General features: G+C 53.1%; 1 protein-coding gene across 1 annotated transcript; it reads left to right on the top strand.

Annotated features, from left to right (window-relative positions):
* The first annotated feature begins 33 nt into the window (after positions 1-33).
* Positions 34-22,367, top strand: ZNF282 (zinc finger protein 282). Its single transcript, XM_074366849.1, has 8 exons — positions 34-354; positions 3,637-4,056; positions 9,671-9,797; positions 10,331-10,450; positions 12,191-12,310; positions 13,810-13,923; positions 15,064-15,177; positions 19,937-22,367. The coding sequence occupies exons 1-8, from the start codon at positions 190-192 to the stop codon at positions 20,752-20,754; spliced, it is 1,998 nt and encodes a 665-aa protein (XP_074222950.1). The 5' UTR covers positions 34-189; the 3' UTR covers positions 20,755-22,367.
* Positions 22,368-23,998: the final 1,631 nt, after the last annotated feature.

The raw sequence follows: 23,998 nt of genomic DNA, 5'->3' as shown, positions 1-23,998 counted from the left end.
CGCAGGCGGCAGGAGCTCGGAGGCTATTGGCTGGCGCGCTGGCTGCGGAGGGGCGGGGAGCGCCGCCGAAGGGGACTGTTTGCTCCTACGGGCTGTAGATGGAGCTGTCCGGCCCCGGCGAGGGGGAAGGCGCCTGGAAAACGTTCTTCTTCTCCCTGGCCGGCCCGAGCGGGGAACAGCACTCCCAGGATGCAGTTTGTGTCAACACGGCCGCAGCCTCAGCAGCTGGGCATCCAGGGCCTGGGGCTGGACAGCGGGAGCTGGAGCTGGGCGCAGGCGCTGCCCCCGGAGGAGGTCTGCCACCAGGAGCCGGCGCTGCGCGGGGAAATGGCCGAGGGAATGCCGCCTATGCAGGTGGGTTCACCCCCGCCCGGCGCCATGGCCGCCCGCCTGGCCGTGGGGGCGGGGCTCGGGGCCGCGGGCGCGGGGCGGCGGTCGGCGCCGGGGGGCCCGGGCCGTGCGGGGCGGAAGCGGAGGCCGGGTGGGCCGGGGCGCCGGCGGGCGCGCGCGGCAGGCCCGGCCCGGCGTCCTCGCAGGCTCCTCCCGCGGCCCCGGAGCGGCAGGCCCCCGAGGCCGCGTGCCCGGCCGGGCAGGCCCCGCGGGGCTGGGGGCCCGGAACGTGCGGTCCCTGGGCCTCGGCGGAGCCGCGACCGCGTCCGCGACCTCGGCCCGGGCTCGCCCGCGCGCGGGGCAGCCCAGGGCTTTGCCGGCCGCAGTTGTGCCACTGCCGGGGACGTGGGCGCGCAGGATCCCTCGTCAGGTTACACTGCAGCCACTTCGGCGACAAGATTTTTTAAATGTTGTATTGCCCTCCCTCACCAAGTATAACGAGTGATCCTGTTATGGAAACGACAGGCCAGCCAAGAAACAAGCACCACTCGGAGGGTTGGAGTACTCAGATGTATTACGCCGGCGGGCTCAGAGGGGCTTCTGCTCCGAAGCTCTGAGCACCTCCAAGACGTGCGCATGAGGTTTTACAGGGTTAAGTACAAGCTTGGGGTATTCGGCCAATAGGCATGGAACAGCTTTAGCAGCATCATTATCACAAAAGTGGAGGCAGGGAGGCAGCAAACCAACATTCCAAAGCCACATATATCTCTTTGAAAATCCAGCTGCCTAGCAAAAAAACAAAAACAAGAAACAAAAAATATAAACAGGGAATCAGCAAACCAACACTAATTAACTTAGATTTACGAGTTAGTCCAGCAGAACCCAGATCAGTATTCCGATACTTAGATTTGTGAGTTATCTTGTTAGCCCAGCCCGGCTTTTCTTGTTAGCCCAGCCCGGCTTTTCTTTCACATTCTTAGACTTGTGAGTCATCTTGTTAGCCCAGCCCAGCTTTTCCTTCACAATTCGAGTGATTCGTATTTCCCTTGCACTGGGTGTGGTGGAGGGAAGGGGCCATTGAGAGGTGGCTCTGCCTTCTTTCCAGCAGTGGACAAACTTGGCTGCACATTAGAATCACCTGAGCAGCTTTCAAGATTCCTGACACCCAAACCTGGTCCCAAACCAGTTAAATCAGCGTCTCTGGGGTTGAGAGTAGGCACTGATCATTTCTTAAAGGTGCATCAGGATCGCAGTGTGCAGTTCAGAAGCCAGTATTCCAGACCTGTGTGTAAGACACAAGGGTGTGATGCTGAGAGAGACCTGGAGAGCTTTGCCCAGAAGAGAGTGTGGGAGCTGACCCCGGGCAGGACCCCACAGAGGCCCCCTCTGTCCCTGGCCTGCATCTCAGCCAGGCGGGTTCTGACAGTTCTGCCAGGAGCTGCTGTGTTGTGTTTGATCATTTGGCAGCTTTAGATCTCCAAACCTGCATAGGGGAGCAGAATTTGGCACCCCAAAATATGTCTCTTTGGCATAAGGATTATTTTAAGATGGTTATTTTAAAGAAACTGCGGGTACAGGAGAAGCTCTGAAAACCCAGTAGGAGTTACCCCTTGTAGAAGGGACATCTCCATCGCTGTACCAGGAAGAGGAGCATGACTCAATCTAAAAGCTCTTTATCAGTGGAGAAGGCAGTGCCTTATTATCTGCATAATGCCCTTACCCTGTGTACTGTCCTTTTCCTGGTAACCTCCCATAACTGACTCCCCCCACCCCAAACATCATCTTTTGTCTTTAGCTGAAGATGGTATTTAAGATAGTGGCTTGGGCTATTTTGGCGAGTAACTCTGTTTTTCTGGGTCTCTCCCATGTATACATGTTACTCAACTTTGCTGAAGAACCTAGAAGGGTAGAGGAAACATTTTCTTCCCCAACACCTGTGAATATTAAACTGGGCTCGGTGATTTTGTGAACATCCACCGTAAGTCCTTGCCCCCTTCTGAGGGCCTGGCTGCTGTGACTCCTGAACGAGTCCAAGCTTGTGGCTTTGCTGGAGATGCTGCTGCCTCTAACGGAGCAGAGTCCCAGGCCCAGGCCCTGCTGCCCCACCTTCCGTGTCAAGAGTGATTCCCCAGAAGCTGTGTGATGTTCCTCTGTGGCTGTCACAGCTGTTCTGAGTTAGAAGTTGCAGTTAACCTGCTTGTCCCAACCTGCCCAGTTCACCTGTAAGTAACAGATCTCCACCTCAGCCAGCCTGAGGGCCTCTTCAGCAGCAACCATCAGAATAGAAAATGACATCTCCTCCTGGCAAGGAGAGGCCATTATCAACCCTACTGTCATCCAGTAAGCCCTGGGTGCTGGTATGGTATGGGGCCAGTCCCCAGGTCACCAGTGCACTATGACCACCCTCTCTTGGTCCTATGGCTCAGCTCCTAACTTGCACCCATGGGGCCTCACCTTCCAGGGTGAGGACCCAGAGCTGGGAGGTACCAGAGGATACCCCTCCCCCTGGGAAGCAGGAGGGAGCTGAGGAGGGTCTTCTCTTCCTCTTAAGGATGCCACCTCCTCCCTTCCTCAGTGAATGACATTTTTTGGCAAACCCATTTGTATTTTGGAAAATATGAACCCACAGTTGCATAAGGAGAAAAGGCTGTTCGTGTGTTTGCTCACTCAGGCCCCCGGCATCTCCCTTGGGTGCAGCCCTGCTGGAAGGGTGGCTGCAGCAGCTCCTTGAACTTGTTACCTGCAGCACCTAGAACTGCTCCAGCTGGCGGTCCACTGAGGCGCCATAGAATGACCAGCCCCTTCCCTGTGCCTCTATTTCATCATCTTTAAGGCAGAGATAGACATTCTTGCCCTAACCTGCTTAGAGATTGCTGAGAAGATTAGGGGCAGATGACTGATAGGAACATTTTTACTTTGAAACAGAAAACACTGGGCAAATCTCAAGAGTTTATCATTAAGTCTAGTCCCTGAAGAAAGCAGCTGTTCTAGGCAAAGAAAGTGGCTTGTCACATTTTAGGCCCCAGGCCCACAGCCTTGACCTGTCGAGGGTTAAGGGGGATAGTAAGGAAGCTAGTGACCGGCCTGACTCCTGCTGGCAGGAAGTGGGAAGGTTGGCTGGGCGGCTGTTCAAGTTGTTGCTGGGGACCCTGATGAACGCCAAATGCTGAATGCCGTAGCCTGGGGGACGGGGCTTGGCAGGAGAACAGGAGTCCGTGGCATTTGATTAGTTGTCCCTGCTCTCAGGCCCCCTCCCTCCTCACACAGGGTCTCATCTCAGCTGTCACTTTCTCCCTTTGCGCACAGGCTCAAGAATGGGACATGGATGCCAGGCGACCCATGCCTTTCCAGTTCCCACCCTTCCCAGATAGGGCACCCGTCTTCCCTGACCGCATGATGAGAGAGCCCCAGCTGCCCACAGCCGAGATCTCTCTCTGGACCGTGGTGGCAGCCATCCAGGCCGTGGAGAGGAAGGTGGATGCCCAGGCCAGCCAGCTGCTAAATCTGGAGGGACGGACTGGGACGGCTGAGAAGAAGCTGGCCGACTGCGAGAAGACGGCCGTGGAGTTCGGGAACCACATGGAGGGCAAGTGGGCCGTGCTGGGCACCCTGCTGCAGGAGTACGGGCTGCTGCAGAGGCGGCTGGAGAACATGGAGAACCTGCTGCGGAACAGGAACTTCTGGGTCCTGCGGCTGCCCCCGGGCAGCAAGGGGGAGGTCCCTAAGGTAAGTGGAGGTCCCCAGGGGCAGGGATGGTGGTGGGGACCAGCAAAGGTGAAAAAAACTCTGTATTTCATTTTGTCAGACCTCACAAACATCTTTGGCTCCGTGTTGTCTAACTTCTCAAAGCCTGTCTCCACTTTAACAACCTCGTCTGGAATGTTCTACCACAGTGAGGCTGGCAGTTATCAGCTCTTGGACAATCTTGTTTCATCTAGCGCCCTACCCACATCCCCCTCCCGTTTTATTCTGAAGCCCATCTCAGACAGCACTCATTTGCGTTGTAAATGTTTCAGTCTGTGGCTCTGAAAGGTGAAGACTCTCTCCTTTAAAGTAATAATCTCCATGTTATCACCACCACAGCAAAACCTCAGCCCACTCAAATGTCCAGTCAATGTTCAAATTTTCAGCTCTTCCAAAAATGTTATGTACTTTTTTCCATTTGTTTGCCTGAATCAGAACTTAAATAGGTCTGCACACTGTGATTGCTATGTCTCTTAAGTCTTTTTTTTAATCTATGAGTTCCTCCTCCATCTCTCATTTTTCCTTGTAGTTTATCTGGGAAGAAGCTAGGCCATCTGTCCTGTGGAATTTCTCACTGCCTGGATTCTGCTGCTGTGTCCTCCATGGTCTCATTTAACATGTTCCTCTCTTCTCAGTATTCCGGTGAATTGGTAATTGAATTATTCTCCCTAGAACCCCTGTGGATGAGGCTCTTGCCACACCCCCTCCATCCAGCTGGTCATGCCAGAGCTCTGATGACATCCATGGTATTAAAGGCAAGGGTCACTAAAGCCGTGGTATTGAAGTCCCAGTCTTCATCTTCGTGGCCCTGTCTGCTGCTTTCATGCAAGAGACCATACAGTGCCTGTTCGCTTGCCTTCCAGGACCCACCCTCCCCCAGCCTTGGTTCTTTCCCTACCTCACTGGCTGCTCCTCCTCAGCTCCTTCGCTGCCCTCACCTCCTTTCCCAACGATTCTGGGGCTCAGTCCTCACCTTCTGCTCGTTGTTTATCTGCACTCACTCTCTCTCTTGTGATCTCATCCGGGCTCAGGGTGCCGTCTGTGTGCTGTCCACTCCCGAACGCCGTTTTTCCCTCCCTCGCTCTCTATCCTTCCCAGACTTCCGCTTGAGCTCGAGATTTGCAGTCCTGCCTATTAATTCAGCTTTTCCATCAGGGTGTCAGTAAATATCTTAGATTGAACCCAACCAAACTGAACTCTCGATTTCTGCCTGAAACCTCTTCTACCCCAAGTCATCCTCATCTCCACTGACGAGCATCCTTCCAGCTGCTCAAGCCACAAGTGTTGGGGTCATCCTTGCCTGCTCCCTTTCTCACCTGACCTCCACTACCTTAATAAATGCCATCTGATTTTTCTTCAAAGTGTGTCCACAGCCCAACCACTCCACCTGCCTCCACCATACCCAGCTTGGTCTGCCATCGCCTCTTGTCTCATTATTGCCGTGGCCTCCTCCCTGGTCTCCTTTGCCCCCTACCCCATACAGTCTGTTCTCAGCCAGAGTGGTCCTTTAAAAATATAAAAAAGTCATATTACACCTCTGCCTCAAATCCTCAAATAGCTTCCCATCTTATTCAGCGTAAAAGCCCCCATTTCGTCCACGGCCCCTCCCTCCATTCCCACCCTTCCAACCTCATCTCTGTTGCACCCCCTCCTACCCATGCCTTTCTGCCAGCTCACCACCAGGGGTTGCTCCCAACGGGTCTGCTCCGTTGTCACCGGATCAACGTGCCCTTCAAGCCCCCAGCCCCAGCACACCCTCTCCTCTGTCCCTGCTCTCGTTTTCTCTAAAGCACTGATGCCGTCAGGCATCTTGCATGCTGACTTTTTTTTTTTGTCTCTTGGTTGGTTTTCCTCTGCCCAGTGTCTCTGTGCTGATAACCATACCAGGCTTATAGCAAAAAATGTTTGCTAGTGACTCTCCAGCTGGAGAGCTCACACTGCCACGTAGGGGACTGGGTCTTCCTTGTTTTTGTATCTGGCAGCCAACCCAGTGCCATTGCCGGAGGAGGTGCTTGATGGTGACCTGTTGAGGCCGCACAGAGCCTAGTTCTGACAGTGGCTTGGTTCCTCCCTAAGACACCCTCTGCCCCTGCAGCCCACAGGGACCCGTTTTCAGTACAGTTTTGTCATATACTGCTTCTGCTGCACAGGCAGCGTCTCCTCTCACATTGCCCTTGTCTCTCATCTGTGCCTTGCATTTTAACTCAGGGCCATGTCCTTACGTGGCACTATTGTGCGTTCTGCGCACTGAACCAGGTGTTAGGGGTCCTGAGTTGACACGTGCCCCCATGGAATAATAGAATGGTTATGGGGTCCGGAGTCAGAAGGCTTGGATTTGAATCTTGGCTTTGCCGTGTGCTGGTTTTCTTACTACACATCAAGTACATTTTGTGTTGTCCCTGAGCCTCCTCAATTCCTCTTTTGAAAGAAGTGAAGTATAAATAAATAATCTAGTAAGTAAGTTCCCAGCTGGCCCCCTCTGAGTTTCAGTGTTCCCATCTGTAAAATGAAGATGATAACGTGTTTGCTTCGTGGGGTTGTGAGGATTAACTGATTTTGTTGATGGGACAACACTGTGTTGCTCATTGTATTCGTTACCTATTGCTGTGTCCCAAAACTTAGCAGCCTAAAAAAAATAATCATCACCTTGCAGTTTCTGTGGGTTAGGAATTCAGGAGTGGCTTAGCTGACTGGTTCTGGCTTAGAGTCTCATGAAATTGTAGTCAAGCTGTTGACTGGGGCTTCAGTCATTTGAAGGCTTGACCAAGGCTGGAGGATTGGCTTCCAATATGCTCACTCACCTGTGTTGGGAGGAAGCCTTAGTTAGTTCCTCACAGTTTGGACAGTGAGGGTGCTTGTTCATCATCACAACAGGGCAGCTGGCTTCCCCCAGGGTGAGTGATCCAGGAAAGACAGACCGGGGTGGAAGATGCAGTGCCTTTTACTACCTAGTCTCCGAAGTTGTACCCCATCAGTCCTTTATTTATTTGTTAAGAGCGAGTCACTAAATCCTGCCCACACTCAAGGGGAGGGGAATTAGGTTCTATTTTTTAAACTAATTAATTAATTTTAATTTAAAAAAATTTTTATTTTTTATTCAAGTGTAGTCGATTTACAATGTTAGTTTCAGGTGTACAGCATAGGCTGTATTTTTTGAAGGGACTGTCAAAGAATTTGTGGACACGTTTTAAAGCCTCCACAACCACAAAGCTTCATGAGAATGTGAATTAATGTTGCTGGCAAGGGTTTCAATTCATCGTGGGCTCTTGGGCTTGCTAGATGCATTCTCTTCACCAGCTTCAAGAAAGGCTCGTCTCTCAGCTCCTCTGTGCCTCTTGGGTCCTAGTAATCAGTAAGTTGCTCATGGACAATTCACGGGTAGTCTTTCTGTCCAGCTCGGCAGCAGGCTCTCGGCAGTCTTGGGGCGTGTCTCAGGCCCCTGCTGTGTCCCAGCACAGTGAGGTCTTTACAAAGGATATCTGTTTCCGCCTGCGAGAGTGTCATTCTGGAGTTCTGACCCTCTGCAGAAATGGTAATGGGAAGCGGAGGAGCTGGTGTGTTGGAAGGGATAAACCTGGTTTGGGAGACCTTTAGTTTGAGGTACTTAAAAGGTGAGTAAATGAAGCCACTTAGAAGGCTGTTGAAATGTGAACTTAGAAGGGAGCAAGGAAAGTGTCATCAGCGAAGAGGTGACCACTGAGGTTGTGAAGAGAATGAAATTGCCAAGGGAAAGGTGAGGGCAGAGCCTTGGTCTCGGCGGAAGGAGCGAGAACAGTGGAGGATGCGCGAGCCGGCCAGGCAGGAGGCAGCACGGTTGTGGAAACCACAGGAGAAAATTCCAGGAAGGTGGTCTGACCTTTCCAAGAGGTCCAAAAGGGTGAGGGTTAACAGCAGGGAGCCACCGATGACCTTCCAGGGTGTGGGTCCAGAGAGCAGGGGTCACAGACAGATTGGGGGTAGGCTGCGTGGATCGTGAAGAAGAAAACACAGAGCCTGTTCTTGGGATGTTTCAGTGAAGGAGGAGAGTCAAGTCGCTCGAGGGAGCAGAGTTGAGTAGGTCTCCTCTCGGGTCAGGGTCCCTGAAGGGAGAGCTGGCGGAGAGACTCACGGTGTCAAAGAGAGAAGGTGGTCTGGGTTGAGTGTCCCAGGCTGGAGGAGGAGAGGTGAAGGCCCAGGCAGGGGGTTTGGCTCGGCAGGAAGAAGGCCCTGCCAGCAAGGGGAGGCCGGAGAAGGTGGGGGAAGGCCTGGTGAGGGTGAGGGAGAGGGGAGAGTTTGAAAAAAGCCTCCCAGGGAGCACAGTGAGATGTCAACCAGATCACCAAGAAGCTTCCTTGAGGCAAGATGCAGGAGCGTATGGCGGGTGTCAGCAGCGGAATTTTGTGACTTTTATCCAGCAGTGGGGAGTTGAAATGAAGAAAGTGGTCTGTGTCAGTTTGCCCAGGTTGTGGACTTGCCCAAGTCTGGTGGTAGGTCCAGGAAATCAGAAGTTCTAGCTGTGTTTCTACAGATGAGTGGTAAGCTGTCAGTCCGTACGCGGTGCGCAGGTGTGACAGGGCACCTGCCCGGATGCACTTAATGTTACAAGCACTGGAGGTGCTGCTGGCACTTGTCATCTGTGTCCCCGCGCTGCCCACTCTCCAGGCAGGCCACCAGTGGGCCTGACACCGAGCGGGCCACCTTTTCTAAGTCGCACCAAGGTGCCAGGTGTGCGGGTAGAAGGGCGGTTGGACCAGGATTAGGACCATGGGGAAAGCTGAGCATTGGATGTCAGAGTGAGGGAAAGGCTGGTTCAGTCGGGATGTGGAAGTGGGGGCGGTGGAGCAGCGTGGGGAAAAGGGAAGTTCAGTTATTAAAGTTGTGGAAGTGAAACCTTCGATTTCACGATTCTGTCCAAGATGAGGCTGTGCCCATGAGTGACTGAAATGAGTACAGACCAGCATCCTTGTCAAACTGAAATAACAGCTTTGGAGAGCGGATTAGAGCTCCCTGAGTAACTGGTGACCGACATTAGAGGATGGGTGACTCAGCCTGCAGCGGGAACTTCCTGGTGTCGGCAACGACTGTTCAACACATTCAGCAACTATTTATTGACTCCAGACTGTACTTCTAGGTGCTTGGGATCTGGCAGTGAACAAAGCAGATCAAGATTCCGGAGCCTTAGCACGTTCGAGTTTTAGGGACGAGAATGTAACTGTGTACGTAGGGGTGGCTTGACCGGAAATACAGGTTTTATAACAGGGTTTTATTGTACTTGGCTCACTGAGACCCACCCATTCCACCTGCCGCATCTCTGTCACCTTGAACGCCAGAAACTTTACCTTCAGGTACTAAGTTTCCCTAAAAGTGAAATTACAAAGGATGTGGTTAAATGTTTAATTTTAAAAAGGTAGTGGTGACCATCATTGTTAGTGAAAGCACATGAAGGTCAGGGATCGAGTGGCCTAGCTCCACTGGAATGGGCCAGGCGGGGACATGGAGGTGGGGAGCCACGGAGAGCCAAGGCCAGGCTTGGGTGGACTGGCCCCGGGGCTCCTGATGGGGAGCCGGTGGGGAGGAGCATACACGAGGTGCCAGATTAAAGCTCCTCTTGCCCCAGGTTCCAGTGACTTTTGTCGACATCGCTGTTTACTTCTCTGAGGACGAGTGGAAGAACCTGGACGAATGGCAGAAGGAGCTTTACAACAACCTTGTTAAGGAGAACTACAAAACCCTGATGTCCCTGGGTAAGGGCGCCTTCCCTCCCCGGTGAGCGTCTCGGGAGAGGGGAGTGAAATGCTTCTCAACCCACATTGCAACCCCTGGGCAAGGTGTTTCATGTTGATACCTCATGGAAATGCAAGAAATGATTTGCTTGTAATGCTAGCAAGTTAGAATGATTTATAACAGGATAAAAAGTAAAGCCCAGAAACAGGGCTTACCACTATAGGATCGAACACTGTGCAGCTACCGCTTTGGAATAAAGTCAGATGGCATCATTTGTACCTGCTACACCCTGCATCCCAGCAGCCTCAGGTACGCCACAGTCCGTCCACTGTTGGCTTTCAGGGACCAGCTATTTCTACACCAGAAGCTGGAGAATATTGACTTGTTTTCAGTTCCTCGTAAGACATGATGTGGCACTCACATAACGGCCACTACCTAGAGGGGCCCTTGGGTGGGCGGGGGAGTTGGGGAAAGGGAGGGCTTTGCATCCCCCCTGACTGGGACTCACTGATGGGCTTCACTCAGTCCTTCCTTCCCTTCCACCTCATTCCAGACGCAGAGGGTCCGGTGCCCAAGCCAGATGCTCCATCCCAGGCTGAGCCCCGGGAGGAGCCTTGCGTGTGGGAGCAGAGGGACCCAGAGGAGAGAGAAGTCCTGATGGATCCAGACACAGGTGATGGCAGCGGCAGGGAGCCCCAGGGCCAGGGCGGGGCAGGAGAGAGGCCCCGCCACCCCTGCAGAGGGTCAGGGCCAGAAAGTGCAGGGTGCACATTTGACTTTTGGGTTAGAGCCATGCAGCTGGAGACGCCAAGGTAAGCTGGAGAAAAGAGGAAGGGATGGCCTTGCAGCCTCCCAGGCCCGATGGGAGCCTGTGATGAGGGACCCTAGACGTAAGTAAGAGCAGCCCTGGCCCAGGCAGGTGGGCATCCGCATGGATGTGTGAATGCGTGGTTTGTGTGGCCTCTTGCTTCTTGCTTGGCTGCCATCTCCAGCACCCTCACCCCATTCTCACAGACACCCTCTCACAGGCAGACTTACCCTTCAAGGCTTTCTCCTCATCTGAGAAGAATCTTACGTTCCGAGGAAATCCAGTTCCTGGTAATGGAACCACCTGGTAATGGAAGGTGCCGGGGTTCTAGTCCCAGCTCTGCCTTCGAGGTCTCCTCTCGGGGCCCCAGCTCTCCTGAGCACCGTCAGACCAGGTGAAACCTGGTACTTGCACTACAGTCGCTGCCTTTTCACTTGAGCCTTCACCCGCTGGTGCCCTCTCCCCTTCCTCCTCTTCAAGTGGAGAGCACGTTCACTGAAACCTCCCTGAGGAGGTCGTTCGAAGGCAGCCCCCTCTTTCCCAATCTGTTTTCTTTACTGAGATACAATTCACATGCTGTAAATCCACTCTTTTGAAGTGTATCATTCGGTGGTTCTCAAAGGTGTGCAACCATCCTCACTATCTAATTCCAGAACATTTTCATCATAGGAAACCCCACACCCAGCAGCAGTCGCTCCCGTTCTCCATGACCCCCAGCCCATATGGATTTGCCTGTTCTGGACATTTCGTCTACATGGCTCCCTCCTCGTCTTCAAGCACCTCAAGTGTTTGAGGCCAGCAGCTGTGCTAACCTCTCACAGTTAAAGCAATGTGACCTCAACTGAGTTATCGGCCATCTCTGTGCGAGACAGAACAGGGACCACTATGCCCATTCTGTGGATGGACCGAGCAGACTGAGAGCCAGAGAGGTCAAGCGACTCGTGCTGGGCTTGGGGCAGAGTTGAAACCAGAATCCATGTCTTCTGATTCCTCATGTAGTCTCTCCTGCTGCCTGAGTTGTCTCCTGCCAGGGCTGTATTGTTCATCACACCACAGACCCTCCTAAGAGGACAGTGCCCCGTCGGGCACGTCCCGGGGTCTACCAGGAGGATGTGTTACTGTCTTTCATGCATGAGGGTGCTGCACGTTATCCACCCAGGAGTGGGGCTGGGTTGCTTCTCTTTGCTCAGTCTAACTCCCTGCTAATCGTGTGTGCAGGTGTGTGTGTATCTGTGAGCACGAATGTGTCTGTGTCTGGCCCACTCTTTCCTTCTCGGGTATAGAGCAGGGACGAATGTTCTGCCACACAGAGCTAGACCGACGGCCTGTCCTGATCAGCACCCACCCGTGGTGGGCTGTTTCCAGACCTCTCCCGGCCCTGTCAGACCTCATTTTGTGGCTTGTCTTACCCCTTTGTGCTAAACATGGGTTGCCTCTCTACTCCAGGACATCCTGCTTCTTGGGGTTCCCCGGAGTGGCCCACAGGAACCCAAGACCCCTGTGCTCTTCCCTGGCGAGTGCTGTCTGCGTACTCCTGACCCCGAGAACGTCCAGGTGACGATCATTCAGAAAAAGGCTCTGAATGACATGATTCTCTGTCCCCAGGCGCAGAGCCCCTGGTGTCCACGCAGGACGCATCCTCGCAGGTGAAGCGGGAGGAAGCCCTGTGCGTCCGGGGCCAGCGGGGCCTGGAGGAGAGAGCCATCCCCACAGAGTCCATTTCTGGTGCGTGAGCCGGCGGGGAGGGGAGGGCTGGCGTGCGCTGTGGGCGCCCAGCGTGGCCTGCCGTGGCCGGGGCCCGAGCTGAAAGCGGGTGGAGGGACAGGGTCTCCCTCGGGGCGCAGACCTGGCACATGCCCTGGACGGTTTGCCAGGGCTGAGCTGTTCTATTTTCTCTTTTTCATGATATCCATTTTTAACTGTTCCTTTCTCCCCTTGAGAAGCAGCATCTGCAGAAGTACTGAGTGTGAGGCACTTTGCAGGCTCCATGGCTTGGGGACTATGCTCCCCACTGCAAAGAGCTCCAGTTGTTTTAAACGAGCACGTTGGGGGGGGTGCTGCCTGTGGGCCTGGCCCCGCCCGCTGCAGTCCCGTGGGTGGTCTGGGTGCTTCCTCTTACGTGGCATTCCAGCTGGCGCCCTGCTTGAGAACCCTGTTACAGAAGAGACGTATCAGTCAGAGTTCTACGAAGAATCAACAGGGTGCATGTGTGCACACCTGTGTAAGGAGAGGTTGATTGGTTGGATTTAAGGAATTGGCTTCTGTGATGGTGGAGATTGGTGGGTCAGGAGTCTGTGGGGAACCGGCAGGGTGGGGACCCAGGGCAGTCTGCCAGCAGAGCTCCCTCTTCCTCAGGGGATGTCAGTCTTCTGTTAAGGCCATCAGCTGGTGGGATGAGGCCCACCCCCATTATGGAAGATAATCTGCTTTACCCAAAGTCTACTGATTTAAATGTTAAACTCCTCAAAAATACAAAACCAAAAAAAAACCCCACAAAAAAACAAAATACGGAAACATCGAAAATAACGTTTGGTCCCATGTCTGGGTCCCGTGGCCTTGGTGAGTGGACACCTAAAATGCGCCATCACAAGAGATGTTAACGTACTGCAGCTCTTTACTTGTCCCCAGGTTAGAGCTCCGCAAACCTCATCCCCCTTAGTCAGAGCCTCATGCTCCTGGGTAAGTGACAATAGCCTCTGAGCAGAGGAAAGCTGGTTCCCAGTTCATCTGGCACCGTCCTCGAAAGCATCATGGTATTACCGTCTTCAGAGGGACCTTTAGAGATAAGGAGGCGCTAAAGGGTAAATGAGGTTTAATAGACTCTGCAGAGGAAAGAAAATGTAGGATAAACTTAGAAAAATCCCATTAAAATGGTGAAGGTGAAAGGCTCCTGGAAGGCGTCGCTTTCCTGGAAAACCCCACATGAGGAACACCTTCCACAAGGTGCTCAGGCCTCGCACACGAACCCCGCTCGAAGGGGCTAAGTTCCTGAAAGACAGAACAGCTCTTCTAAAGTCACTGCTCTGTCACTTCCCTGTAGCATTGCTTACTGGCAGCAAAAGCTCCATGAGCTGGGGCCCAACTGACTCAAAGCTGTAATTACCTGGAAGAATTAGTCCTGACTTTTAGGGAAAAGAAATAATTGCATGACGTCAGAGACTTAAAGCACAATCTTGGAGGCGTCTTTGTGTCCCCTGACACCTCTGCTTTGTTCCCACAAGCAGACTCACCAGCTTCAGCCCAGGACCTCCTGTCCCGGATCAAACAGGAGGAGCACCCGTGCGTGTGGGATCAGCAGGATTTGGCGGAGAGGGATATTCCAACGGACCCCAACTCAGGTGAGCAGCTGCCAGAATGCATTTTAGAAAAAATTTTATTTAATGGAGGTACTGGGAACTGAACCCAGGACCTCGTGCACACTAAGCATGTGCGCTACCACTGAGGCATGCCCTCCCTCCCAGAAGGCATATTGAGGATGACTTTTGTAGCTGCTGGGAAATCAATCTGATCAAGTCACTTTTGGTCAAAAGCCAATGAAAGGCTCAGGGGATAAAATACAGCATGTTCCTTTGTCCACATTTTGGCATATAACTCTTAGGAACATGGGGAGGGTTTTTCCAAAGGAATCATTAAATTGATAAATTACCTTGTTGATGTAACCAATACTAAAATTACTTCACTGATTCCTGAAATATAACCAAAAAGCCTTTTAAAAGTTGTGTATATTTCTGCAACAGAAAGAAAGAAATTTACATGTTCTGGAATTTTCCATGAGTGAATACCAGTTATATGTCTCCCAGGAAACTTCTGGGGAGGGTCCGGGTGTAAAGGGAAGCCTAAAAGAACAATAGGAAAACTCCTCCACGCAGATGGTTTGCGCGCGCGTGCGTGTGTGTGTGTGTGTGTGTGTGTGTGTGTGTGTGTGTGTTCACGTATGCTTGCAGAGCTGGAGAAGGCCAGTGTCATCTTGTTTGGTAGTTATGACCCCAAAGTCTGATCCCACCCCCCTATACCAGGAAGAGAAGCAGATGTAAAATGTAGGATTCCTTGTAGTTTGTCAACTCTACAAGTTTACAGTGGGGAGGCTGAAAGGGTCTAGGACAGTTCTTATAAATGACCTTTGTTCACTGCTTCCCCGGTTGCTGGTCTTTAAACCCTACCCCTCCTTCCTCGGTCCTGTGTGCCATCAGAGACCAGGCTTCCACCCCGGAGACCTGGGTTCTGACCCTGGCTCTGCTGCCACACAGACTTTGAAAGACAGCCCCTTGCCCACGTCGAATGCATTGAGCACCCCTGAGATCACATTTAGAGAGCTGTTGAGAAGGCAGGGCGGCTGGTAAGAAATGAAACACGGGTACCAAAGCGGCCACATGCTCTCTGAGCAGAGCAGCAGCCTCTGCACGTGACGGTTTTTGAACCTTGGTGGGAAGCTCGGTGGAAACGAACAGGATCTAAGACTGCCTTCTTTTCATAAACAGAGTCTCTGATCTCCGCACATGACATTTTGTCGTGGATCAAGCAGGAGGAGCAGCCGTACCCGTGGGGCCCACGTGACTCCATGGAAGGAGAGCTCGGGTTAGATTCTGGCCCCGGTGAGTGGTGCGCCCAGCAGGACCCCTGGGTGTTTTGTCCAGAGGGATGGTTGCTCACCCAGCCTGCCCCTTACAGGGCGACGTTCTGTCGTGCAGCCTTTCAAAGGCCTGTACCAAAGCACTGTCACCCTTCCTTCTGGAGGATAGCAGGTGTGTGAGTTTCCTAGTGCTGTCTTAACAAAATACCACAAACCGGCTTGTAACAACAGAAGTTTATTCTCCCATAGTTCTGAAGGACTGAAATTTGAAATCAAAGGGTTGGCACGGCCACGCTCCCTCTGAAAGCTATAGGGGAACACTGTCTCTCCCCTCCCTAGCTTCTGGTGTTTGCTGGCAGTCTTTGGTGTTTCTTGGCCTGTGGATGCATCACCCCAGTCTTCTGTCTCCACACGGTCTGTGTGTCTGCGTCTTCAGCTGGTGTCATTTCACTGACACCAGTCCGGGGCCTCCCCTACTCCAGTACATTTAGTTAAGTGACATCAGCAAAGAGCCTATTTCCAACTAAGGTCACATTCTGAAGTACTGGGGGTCCAGATTTCAACATATGTTTTGATGGGGGATAGAATTCAACCCATAGCAACAGGGAATGTAGAGGTGGCTGGGAGAGAGCTGAGCCAGTGAGGCTGAACAGGAGTTGATGGCGGCAGGGGGCTTACATACTAGAAAACACCAGCCAGGGTACCCGAGGCAGCCCCGAGCTGACATCCCAGAGAAACTGGGAAGATCCTAAAGCTCAAATAGGAAGAGGGGATTTCTGTCTCCCAACAAGTATGAGTCCAAACATCGCACCTGACTTGGGACTCTCGGGTCTTTTTTTGAAGCCCCACTTATTGGCCGATGACCTTGGGTCTGTGTTCGTGGACATGTGGCACTTAGCATCAGACTATGTTCCGTGGCAGAAATGGTACCATTGAATCAGCTACTGCAGTGTCTTCTGGGTGATTGGAGTGGTGAAGGGACAGCTAATCATGTGTTCCTTGTTCATACTCCTGACACCCTCTAAGAGCTTGAAACCTATGTAAGAGCTGAGGACATAGGTTATTTCTGAATCTGAAAGGACATTTTAAACTCGGGTGAACAGATCTCACTCCCTGTGGGACAAACTTAGTTCAGTCTGGAAGAGCAGGCTAGGGCTGGCGCAGTGGGCAGGGAACGGCAGAGGAACAGTGTATGCCCTTGTCTAAAATAGAATTTAAACTGTCCTCTTTCTAACCTGCTGGTGGTGTGGGATGCAACACAGAAATCCCGGGGCTGCCTGTGAGGACCGGAAAAAGTCATAGCAGTTGATTCTACTTCTTTCTCTGCACTTCTAGCCCTGGCCCCAAAGGCAGGGGTACCAGTTCATCAACTATTGTGCCAGGAAACCCTGCCCAAACCTTTGTCCCTCAGTGCTACCCTCTGATTTCTCCAAAGTGGCTGAGGGTGTATGGGCTTCGAGGAGCCTTTTCTGGGACCCGTGTGGTTGTGAAAACAGATTGTGGAAAGCCTGTGCAGAAATTGCAAGGTTTTGAAAATGACTTGACTTCTTTAGTTTGGATATGCCGAGCCAATGAGTCAGAACAGTTTGCCTCATGTTGTTTTGTCTCTAGGAGGCCTTAGAAACTTTGCCTTTGGGAAGAAATGCCCAGAATTTGAGAGATAGGAGTAGCTGGAAATGCTTCTCCTGCCCACCCAATTACTAAAGCCACTTGTCTTTCTCCCAAAGTGAGCCTGCCTTCCACTCATTAATGTTAGAATGTGAAATTAGTATCTCACCTGCGATTTCCTTGAGGTTTAAAACCACCTAGTGTTGTGGCTGCCAAGGACAACCAGCTGGACTTTTGATAAGACATGGCATCACCTGGCAGTCTTCTGGAGAGGGCTTAGAAAAGGGAAGGGAGTGGGGTAGAGAGTAAAATGCAGAAATATATGACACCTGTTCCTGCCAGCTGCCTTCTCTGGTCTTGCGATGTACGAGAAAGACCGGTGTCCTGTTTGACTCAAAGTCAGATTTCAGCCTAAGTGGACATTACATTTTTAGAAAAAGGATTCCTGGATTTACATATTAATGAGTGTGTTTTACTCTCTGATCTCTGACAGTGTAAGACAGGAAAAAAATCTATTTACTCAAAGGTAATATGCGTGAGGCTCCACTGAAGCAGAAAGTAGATGTAGGGAGTTTAGTGGTTACCAGGTGCTTCTGGAGAAAGTGGAGAGCCTCAAGCCAGACCACTGTACCCGGGGGCCAATGACTCAACACTCAGACTCAAACCCAGAAGAACATGGCATCAGAGAGGCTAGGAGAAGAGTCCTTCAAGGGAGAGCAGGGCTTAACCATGTTCAGTGTGAGGAAGGGTTGAGTATGCAGGTCCAGGAAGAGGCTCATTGAATTTGGCAGTTTGTAGGTTGTTGGTGACCTTGACCAAAGTTGTTTCGGGGCATGCTGGGACACATGCCTGATTGTAATAGTCTGAAAGAGAATGGAGGTGAATAAGTAGTAAAAACAAGTATAGCTAACTCTTAAAGAATTCTGCTATGAAAAGGAGCAGAGAAGTGAGTGAGACGGCAGCTGGAGAGGGAGGAGCACATGGGTCAAAGGAGTGTTCTTTTTAAGTTGGCTGATGCTGCACCGTTGCGTCTGGTAGGATGCTCTCGCTGCTCTAGAACCCTGCCTTAAAGAATAAAGGCATTTATTCTCTTACGTAACTAAGAGATAGTTCAGTTTCAGCGTTGGTTGATTCAAGGATACAGCTATATTGCCAAGGATCTAGGTTCTTAACTCTGCTCTGCCATTCTTGGTGTGGATGGAGCATGTGGCCTCAGCTGTTCCAGGCATCGCCTCCAGAGCCAGAGGGAAAGGAAAGGCCATCTTTTTCCTGCACTCTCTCTAAGGAGTAAGGAAGCTTTCCCAGAAGCCTCCTGGCAAACACATCTCATTGGCCAGAACAAGGTCATGTGCTTGTATCTGAGTCAATTACTTGCCAGTGAGTTCCGGAGAGAAAGTCCTCATGTTAGAGGCTGGAGGAGGAGATGTGACGTAATCCCCACGGAGAGTGGAAAAGTGGGACGTGCTGGGCCGTGAGCTCAGGTGCTAGGCTTTTGAGATAAGTGATTTTCTCCAGCAATCTTCAGCTGCTTGAATGCAATTACTGCATGGGGGTCCCCCAGGCAATCCCAACAGAGGAGAGAGAGGTAGAGGGACCACGGGAGCTAAGCTGGGTCAGGAGGGGAGAACAAAGGTGGGGGGCAGGAGGGAGCAGGACAGGATGGTGACTAAAGTGGACAGGCACTCACATTGTGTTTGAATTGTCAGAGTAGGATTATGACTGTTTGGGGTTCGATTTCTTGGGAAACAGACCCCCAGATGGAGGTGCACATGCACGTGGTTTCCTTGGGGGTCCTCTAGGGAATAACACCTATAAAGGACTGAGAAGAGCAGGTCGGGGAGAGGGCAAAGCAAGGCCCACAGTGCAGCTGCGACAGAGGCCATGGCTGATCACACACGATTGAAGGCATGACATCCTGAATTGAGGCCAGGCGAGTTACTTTGGTCTCTACCCCTGGCCAGTGTCCTCTGTAGATGATTCTCTGCCTGGTCAGTGTCGACTGGGATAGAGGTGGGTGGGCCCAGCCTGTTTAGGGGTGTCACATAAAGAGCACAGGCTTAGGTCATGCACTGGCCAGCATGAAGGGTTGGGTGGCATATGTGGCCTGAGAAGTGGCCTCCAGGAAGCAGACAGGTCCCAGGCAGAGGAGAGAAGGGTTGTGACAAGAGGTGGGGGACAGAGCACAGCTTCGCTTCTTTGCTATGGGCTTCCATGGGCTGCCCCCCCAAGTGGGAGAGGGACTCCTCCAGGGAGAAAGACTGAACTGGGGATGGGGGAGGTGATGGAGGGTGAAGGAAGAAAGATAACCCCTAAATATAGTCAGCAAACCCAGTAGTTCCTCCATCAGAAATCTGAGTCATGGGCCTAAGATCGCAGCTCTGATGCTCAGAGCTTGGACCTTGTGCCTCTCTGACCCTCAAGGCAATGGGAAACTGTGGACTGGGGATACTCAGGGGTGCAACGAAAGGGCATCATTGCAAGAGCAAGTAGGTGCTTCCTGGGGAGGCTGGCTGGGCAGGCGCTACTACACGAGGGTATGGAGAGCCAGTTACATGTGGTGGGATTCCAGATGGGGTCAGGCACCAGGGTGGGATTCAACAAACCCAGCTGACCCCGCTGCTGTACCAGACTAAAGGCCACCCGCTTAGTGGAAACACAACTGCAAACTGGAGGGTGGTGATGGTCCCAGCTCCCTGCGTTCTATTCCTGTAGGCCTTTAGATAGGCTTCTCACCTGGGAAAGGTTCTGGCAATTTCTTTCCCTCCAGTCAAGAGATTCTCCTTAGATTAATTAGCATTGAACATCAGAATACAATTAAGTCATTATTTGCAGGCAGTTCTGCCTTCCAAGGAGACTTCCACAGGGTACCCAGTGCCCAGCATCTGGGGATGTTTCCTGTCCTAACTGGGCACCAGCTGCTTCACCGGCTTCTGGTGCTCTCCAGCTGGTAGCTTTGGTCGGGTCTGAAGATCAGGAAGCCTGAGAGCCATACAGGACGTGACCATTTGCCTTGTTCAATCCCCGCATCCTTTAGAGAAACTGAGGCCCAGCTAGCCTGCGACTCGCAGGAAACTACCGAGGAAATAGTGAAGGACCCGGGCCCCCTTGCAGGGACGGTGTGGGTCCCGGACGGAGCAGTGTCAGCATGTCACTTCTTCGTGTCTCCTCCCCAGGTGACAGCCTGCTGATGGTGAAGAACCCGCCCCCGGCCCCACCGCCGCCCCAGCCCGCTCCGCAGAGCCTGCCCCCACTGCCGGCGGCCCCCGAGAGCGCGGGCGGCCCCCCGAGCCGCGGCGGGGGCGGGGGCGGGGGCGGGGGCGGGCTGCTGGACGACGGCTTCCCCGCACTGGCCGGGGAGCGCGGCGCGGGCGGGGCGCAGCCGGGCGGCGAGGGCGGCGGCGGGGGCGCAGGCGGTGGTGGCGGGGGTGCGGCGGGCGCGGGCCCGGGGGGCGGCGGGGGCGGCGGCAGCCGCTGCCCGGGCGGCCTCCGCCGGAGCCTCCTCCTGCACGGCGCGCGCAGCAAGCCCTACTCCTGCCCCGAATGCGGCAAGAGCTTCGGCGCGCTCAGGAGCCTCATCATCCACCACCGCAGCCACACCAAGGAGCGGCCGTACGAGTGCACCGAGTGCGAGAAGACCTTCAACTGCCACTCGGGCCTCATCCGCCACCAGATGACGCACCGCGGCGAGCGGCCCTACAAGTGCTCCGAGTGCGAGAAGACCTACAGCCGCAAGGAACACCTGCAGAACCATCAGCGGCTGCACACGGGCGAGCGGCCCTTCCAGTGCGCGCTCTGCGGCAAGAGCTTCATCCGCAAGCAGAACCTGCTCAAGCACCAGCGCATCCACACGGGCGAGCGGCCCTACACGTGCGGCGAGTGCAGCAAGAGCTTCCGCTACAAGGAGTCACTCAAGGACCACCTGCGCGTGCACAGCGGCGGCCCGAGCCTCGGCGCCCCGCGGCCCCTCCAGGCGCCGCCAGAGCGAGACTAGGGCTGGGCCAGGGCTGGGCCGGGGGAGGGGAGGGCCCGGCCACAGGAGCAGGGGGGGGGGCGAGCCTGGGGACGTCCTGAGGACCCAACGATCCTGCCCTTGGTTCTCAGGCTCCTTCCCTCCCTCTACCCACGACCTGCTGGAAATCGGGAACAGGAATTGCACTCCAGACAGGGTCCCCTAGTGTCGGGCAGGGGTCGCCTAGACCTGTCCGGCCGGGATGGACAGCCCAGCTCTTCTCATAGGGTGGACCAAGGAGCCGGCTGAGTGGCTTCCCGCAGGGAAGGTGCCAGAAGGACGGGGAGGAGGCGAGCACCCCTCTGTGGGCACCCCCGTCATCACCTAGCGTGCCCATTTGGCCTCTGGGATCACTGATTGTGATCCAGGGAAGCCATCAGGGTGTCTTGGAACCCTTCTGAGATAAAGAAATAAGGTCCTAAGGTTAAGAGACCCTAAAAAAAGGAAGCAAAGGTGTGACAGTGAGGGGAGGGATGTGCTAAGGGATGGCATCTCTGTGATGACAACACTGCCTCGCGTTTGAATAGCGCTTTATACTTTTTTAAAACACGTTTTCTATCCGTTATCTATTTTTGCCCTTAGCCTATTCCTCTGAGGTAGGTGGGATAGGATTTTCCTGACTTGATAGCTGAGGAAAGTGAGACACAGGTGAGATGGTTTCCCCAAGATCACACAAGAAGAGAGTGGCAGGGCGGGGACCAGGGCCCCTGACCCCAGGGCAGTGTCCCCCACCACACACACTGCCTACCTCTGGTATTTGAGAGACCTCTCTGGCCTGACCTCCCCTGGTCTCTCTCCTCACTCTTTCCCCTGACCCTCTAAAAATAATCAGAAGCAACAGGGGGCCAACTCATGGAGCTACCGGGAATGGGGAACAGATTAAAGACAAAATGCCCGGGGTTGTGCTTCCAGAAGTCTCTTCCTAGGAGCATACTCCTGGCAACCCCCCACCCCCACTCCCCGGCCCCCATTCCTCAATCTGGTGCAGCAGCCTTTTTCCACTGCACAGCATAGACCTGGGCCTCCAGAGGCAGGTGGTGCCCTGGGTCATACCTCATCCTGATGATTGATTGGTTTACCAGGGCGAAGGGGTGAGAGAGAGGCTCGAGCTGCAGGAGCAGTCACGGAGGAAGTGGGTCTCTTCCCCGGAGGGCCGGGGGGTGCTAGCGTCTGAAGAGCGTCAGTCTCTCTCCTGCCCTGAGCCTCCCCACTGGTGCTATCTGTTAACCAACCATGCTCGTGGACATGGACACAGACCCTACTCTGCTCCAGACCCTGCGTCGCCTCCGGAGGCACCCAGAGGACTCTCCGTATCGGTGCATCGGCTCTATGGTCCTGACGGGCCGCGGTCTCCGTTTCTGCGTCTTGCATGGCCAGGGACTGGGGCGGGTGCATGCCCCAGGACCCTTGTTTGTGTCAAGAATGACTTACGCTTCTCCCATCGATTCCACGTTTCTCCCGGCCAGGGAGCACGTTTGTGAGCGCTCTGCTTCCGCCCCTCCCCCATCTGTGCCGCTCTGCTTTCCTCAGACCCCTTTCTGCTGTGCAAAGGGGATCTTGACATTCAATAAAAGGTGTCCAGGTTGCAGACTGCATGTTCACAAGGCCGGAGGGCTCTCCAGCGTGGCTTCATACAGTAAACCCTTGATGAACTGGAATCCAATGAACCAGGATTTTTTTCTTCTGCTTTTTGGAGGAGGCAAATCTTAAGGAAATGAGATGAGAAATTAGACATAAACAAGCTCAATGGAGTTTTGTTAGAGCAGAAGGGGGCCCTCTAGTCCATTATTTTGGTTGGGAGGTGGCAGTATTCTGCTTTTCAAAAGCACATGCAGAAAATCAATATTTTCTTAACCTAAATCATGGGAAGTAAGACCAACAAAGTTTGTTATTTGTGGGTTTTTTTTTTTTTTTTTTTTGCTTTTGAGCATATGAAAGATGGGAAGAAATCCCTGTTGAGATGGGTTTCAAACATATGAGCATATAGCTCAAGTCTATTTTACCTTCAAGGAGCTGTCTCCCAAAGAGATTTAGTGACCGAGCTAGTGAGGGAGCTAAGACTGAGTTTCTGGCTTCTTGCGTCCTAGCCTGGCAGATCCCACTGCACCACGTGCCCCTCAGTTACACCATGAGTCTCTCAGCTTCCAGCTCTGGCCCAGAGAGAGTCCTCAAGGGAGCTCTCCACCCAGAGCTGACCAAAGGTGGTGACACTCAATGTGGACCTCCCCCAGGCAGCAAGGATCTTGGGGTGGACCCTGCAGTCCATTTACTGAAGCAGGACGGTGGTCCTGCATTGGGGGTGAATTTGTCTTTTACTTCTGATAATGTATTAATTAAAAGTAACTAGTTTAATTAAAAGATTAATGCATGCAGTAAAAAATCATCTTTAAAAAAAACAATGAAGAGGAAAACTTTCCTGCCAGATTCCCACTGAGAAGCATCCTTATATGTCCTTCTCCAGAACTGGAGGAATCAAGGCTTAAAGGATGAGTTGAATGGGGCAGGGGAAGGAAGAAGAGGCAATCTGGTATGAGGATGAACTGTGTCAGGGCGGCAGGAACTGGGGTCATAAGGCAGGAGACTGGCCTGGCTAGAGCCAGTGTGCGTGAAGTTAAAGTGACGTAGATGCCAAGTGAGTCGTGGCCAGGCCATAGGGGGCCTTCAAGGCCAAGACTGTTCCATAGACAGGCTGCCAAATAGTCTGCAATCCGCTGTGCCACAGGCTCCCTCCTGGCCCCCTTAGAACTCCTTAGAAACAAGAGTCCGTAGCTCTGAAAGGAGATCAGAGAGAATGAAACTGGAAATCTTGAGACAGCAAGTTTCAGCTAGACGCCACTGAAAATGAAGAGCCACAGGTGAACAAAGTTATCTCACGATCAAGGATTTGGCACTATACCTGGCCATCTGAGATCTGGTTCTGGAATATTGGAGAATGGCAGAGAGTAGGGGATAAAAGAGGAAACTTCATGCCAGGTGCAAGATGAACCAGCCTGTGACTATGTTTTGTAATATTGGTCCATCCAATTGTTACTGTTAGAAAAACACGTAACAGCAATTTTATCATCCTGGGGCCCTGACAGATTGAGGGAGGCTGTGGCTGTCATTCCATCCAACACCAACTCCTTAGGGAGCCACCACGGAAGGATATCTCTAAAAGGGTAATTCTTGAGAAGAGGGGACCTGGGTATCAGACAGAATCTCACACCCCACCCCCACCCCACCCTAC

This window comes from Camelus bactrianus, chromosome 7 (assembly GCF_048773025.1).
Source record: "Camelus bactrianus isolate YW-2024 breed Bactrian camel chromosome 7, ASM4877302v1, whole genome shotgun sequence".
Lineage (NCBI taxonomy): Eukaryota > Metazoa > Chordata > Mammalia > Artiodactyla > Camelidae > Camelus > Camelus bactrianus.
The sequence above is the reverse complement of the archived record's forward strand: the minus strand, read 5'-3'. Positions and strand labels throughout refer to the sequence as shown.

What these genes read in the sequence shown, in the direction of transcription:
- ZNF282 (XM_074366849.1), top strand. Translation starts at nt 190, where the DNA reads ATGCAGTTTGTGTCAACACGGCCGCAGCCTCAGCAGCTGGGCATCCAG. An exon ending in GCAAGGGGGAGGTCCCTAAG is followed by an intron (nt 4,057 to 9,670) that starts GTAAGTGGAGGT and finishes CTCTTGCCCCAG; the next exon opens with GTTCCAGTGACTTTTGTCGA. An exon ending in TCCAACGGACCCCAACTCAG is followed by an intron (nt 13,924 to 15,063) that starts GTGAGCAGCTGC and finishes TTTCATAAACAG; the next exon opens with AGTCTCTGATCTCCGCACAT.